Source organism: Acanthisitta chloris, unplaced genomic scaffold (assembly GCF_000695815.1).
Source record: "Acanthisitta chloris isolate BGI_N310 unplaced genomic scaffold, ASM69581v1 scaffold15544, whole genome shotgun sequence".
In the NCBI taxonomy this organism is placed as follows: domain Eukaryota; kingdom Metazoa; phylum Chordata; class Aves; order Passeriformes; family Acanthisittidae; genus Acanthisitta; species Acanthisitta chloris.
In genome coordinates, this window is record NW_008668919.1 from 10,961 (window position 1) to 14,626 (window position 3,666).

At 53.4% G+C, this 3,666-nt stretch overlaps 1 protein-coding gene across 1 annotated transcript in view; it reads right to left on the bottom strand.

Moving 5' to 3' along the window:
- Window positions 1-3,666, bottom strand: part of LOC103800753 (disks large homolog 2-like) — a gene marked incomplete at its 3' end in the record, with an annotated part of 15,861 nt that overhangs the window by 6,037 nt on the left and 6,158 nt on the right. Inside the window, exons 3-5 of the mRNA XM_009073134.1 lie at window positions 3,288-3,383; window positions 2,438-2,507; window positions 1,395-1,469 (exon numbers count right to left, since the gene is read on the bottom strand). Coding sequence (XP_009071382.1) covers window positions 1,395-1,469; window positions 2,438-2,507; window positions 3,288-3,383 — 241 coding nt within the window. The remainder of the gene's footprint in view (window positions 1-1,394; window positions 1,470-2,437; window positions 2,508-3,287; window positions 3,384-3,666) is intronic.

A 3,666-nucleotide genomic window follows, 5' to 3' on the forward strand; every position in this document is an offset into this window, starting at 1 on the left:
GACTAGGAGGTGCAGCACAAACTGCCTTTGGCACAGGGATAAACCTGAAAGACCAGGATGGTATCTGTGCAACGCAGAGAAACAAGCAACTATTGTAACTTTCAGGCTGAGAATGAATAAACAATAATTACTGGAGGTGAGCACAGAGGAAAATCAGGGCCAAGCATCACCAAACCCAGCGTGTCCAGCTCCAAATCTGAATTTGCTGCAGCTGATGCGACAGGCTGAAAACATCCATCTGATACATGCCAGGACTGAGTTCCATGAAGAACACAGGTAATTTGTGCCTATAATTAACTCTAGGGATAAATAATAGCATTTATGAGTCAGATTCACCCAAGGGCAACCACAACAAAATGCTACTCAGCTGAGTCACTGGGAAAATTGGCAGGAGGGCAGGATCATGGTCCAAACCCAGAGCCATGACATCCCCTCCTCCAGTGTGCCCTGTGTGCTCAGGGTTTGGGAGGATCCGAAAACACAATGAATTATGCTCCTCCCTGTGCCTCTCTTAGCTTTCAGGTCTCGTGAACTGCTTTGCTGGGCAGTGGGAAGATGGAAGGTTCCCCACAACTCAGGGCATGGCACCTCCGTGGGCACCATGGGCTGGCAGCCCCAGGGAGGCAGAGCCCCTTCCACCCAAGGACAGACTGAGGAGATAGCAGGGCATCAATGAAAGACAAAACTAAGGAAAACAAAAAGTAAAGAGCAGAAAAATCCTTCCTCGAGTTCCCACAGCCCTTAATCCTGGAGATATGTATTGGTGTATTAAACAGTTTGTGAGATGATTATGTAAGTGAAATCTCTGCAAATCTTTTAAAAACAAATAAATAAACTGATTACTTTCCCTCTGTCTAACCTCTTGCAGACTGAACAGATAACCAACAGTAAATGGAGGCCAAATCAATTGCTCCAAATCTCGCTGCCCTCACAGCCTGCCCCGTGACCGGGCACCGGCACAACCGACCCCGAGTGCCTCCGGAAACATCTGCTGCCAGCCAGGACAGCAGAACCACAGAGAGACACCTCAACAGCCTGGCACGGCCCATGGGCAGGCAGACAGCCTGCTCAGGGCTGGGGAATGGAGCTAGTCAGAGAATCATAGAATCAATCAGGTTGGAAGAGACCTCAAAGATCATCGAGTCCAACCCTACCGTGGTCACTAGACCATGGCACTAAGTGCCACATCCAGTCTAGTCTTGAAAACCTCCAGGGATGGTGAATCCACCACCTCCCTGGGCAGCACATTCCAATGCCTGGCAAAGACCCTTGATAACGATCGTTAACACCTTATCAAAGACCCTTGGCCACCTCTGCCTTTTCCATGGACTGTGAGCCTGGTGAGCTCCAAGGCACTGCAGCTGCAGTGCCACGAGTGCCAGGCTGCCCCTCACCTGGAGTCGTCGTCACGGGCTACCAGAAGGCGCATGTGGCTGGTGGCCGACGCCGTCCTCAGGATGTCCACAGCCCTGCAAGACAAGGACCACAGCACGTCAGTGCTGGTCCCAGCAGCACTGCACCGAGCTCACCCCACACCCAGAGCCCAGGGCAGACTGAGCACAGCCCCAGCGGCCACGAGCGACCGTTCCTGGGGCACAGCCACACTCCCTGTCCTGGCACTGGGGCTGGAGGGCAGCCAAGGCACAGCCTGCTTTTCCTACTCCCCAAGAACAAAACCCAGGAGATGCTCGTGGTGGTGCACAAATACCTCCCAACACAGCCCGTGGCAGGGAGTGGAACAAGATGGTCCTTAAGGTCCCTTCCAACCCAAACCATTCCATGCTCCTACAATCCCCTCCCTGGGGACGTTTCCATCTCAGGGATGGCCACTTTCTGGTTTCCCTGTGGGAGCCAGGGCCATGTGTGGGGCCAGGCACAGCCTCCCACAGCCACAGACGTGGCCCCTCCACCACCAAACCAGCTGCTCTGGGGCTTGGGCAGCAGGGGAAGCTCCTCATGCTGCTTCCCAAGCATCCATCCAGCCTCAGCACACCATGCAGGAACACAAGCCAGAGCCTGGGGCAGCACCATGTCTGATGGGAAAGGGGAGCCCCAAAGGGCACTGGTTATTCCCTTGGTGGGCAGGATTGAGGCTCCAGAGGGAATCCCCCACAGAGCAGCACTGCCAGCTTAGGCACCAGCTAATTGCTTTGCTGGGAGTTGCAGGGCTTGCTGGGAAGCTGCAGCAGATGGAGTGGGGGTGCCAGGAGCCATTTAAAACCCCAGATTTGGGGGAATGTCTGGATAGCTCACAAGTACAGTTTGGGGTCACTGGTCGGGTTTGATTTCAAAGCTTTTTGTCCGATGGTCCCAGGATGGCTCTCGAGAGCAGCACAGACAGGTGCCCTGGTGTCCTCTCTGCAACTCACAGCCTAAGCCACTTCCCAGAACTACACAGAAGCACCAGGAATGCAAAATTCCCATTTGGATATGGTACCTGTCACTTGTAACCCCAATTAGGGAATCTCCGTTGACCTCCAGGATCTGGTCTCCTGGCTGCAGGCGCCCTAGAACAGAAAACTAGTGGATAGAAACTGCAGAAAATACAGCTTGAAGGGACTGGGAGAGGCTGGGCAGTTCCTCCCTTCGCCCAGAGACAGGATGAAATGTGCACTGCTCGTTCCGGAGATGCTCGTCCAACCTGTTTGCCAAGGTGTCCAGAGATGAAGTTTCTGCAGTCTCCTGGAACAACCTGTGCCAATGTCCCAGCACTTCCTCTGCTCGAGGAAGTTACAAAGGTAAATGCCAAAAAATGCAATAAAGCTTTTGCTTAATTCAGTCTGAGGTCAGGCAGTTCAGCCTGAGGTCAGGCAGAAATCCACGCGTGGCACTTCCACCTGCTCTGGATTTATCTCCCTTTAATAGTCAGAAAACTGATGCAACATTAAAAAAGAATGAAAGGTATCTTTTTGCCTTAAGTTCCAAAAGGTGAACTCTGCAGACCCTGATACCTACTCACTTGACTGTACTGGGAATGCAGTGGGTGGCCCAGAGCTGAGCTGCCTTGCCAAGGGATCTGGGGCCCTGCTGGGAGCAGAGTGGCACAGGGCAGGGACAGGCAGCCAGGTGAAGTTCTGTGTGGCAGAGGTGGGGCATGTTCTAAAGACACAAAGCAATGCTACACACGCTGAGGAGCCAAGCCATGACTGCTGCCAGGCAGTGCCATGGCTGCCAAGCTGAAACATCCCCCACTGCTGGAACGTTATCTATCTTATAAGGCAGTGTGTAGAATAAATACTGTGGATTTGGGCTGATCCCTGTGGTTCTCTGCACTGTGTTCAACTCACCGTCTGCATACGCAACACCCCCTGGAAGGATCCTCTTGACATAAACTCCATATTCTTCTCCAGTGAGTTCCTTGATGCCACCAATCACCTTAATACCTGGAGGAAAACCAGAGCCCGTGACACAAAGGCAGGAGAACTGCAGTTCCCACAGGTCTTGAAGGGTTGCAGCCCCAACCCTGAGTTCATAGAGTCACACACTGGTTTGGGTTGAAGGGACCTCAAAGCTCACCTAGTTCCACCCCTGCCCTGGGCAGGGACACCTCCCACCAGCCCAGGCTGCTCCAACCCCATCCAACCTGGAACACTCCCAGGGATGGAGCAGCCACAGCTGCTCTGGGCAACCTGTGCCAGAGCCTCAGCACCTCACAGGGAACAATTT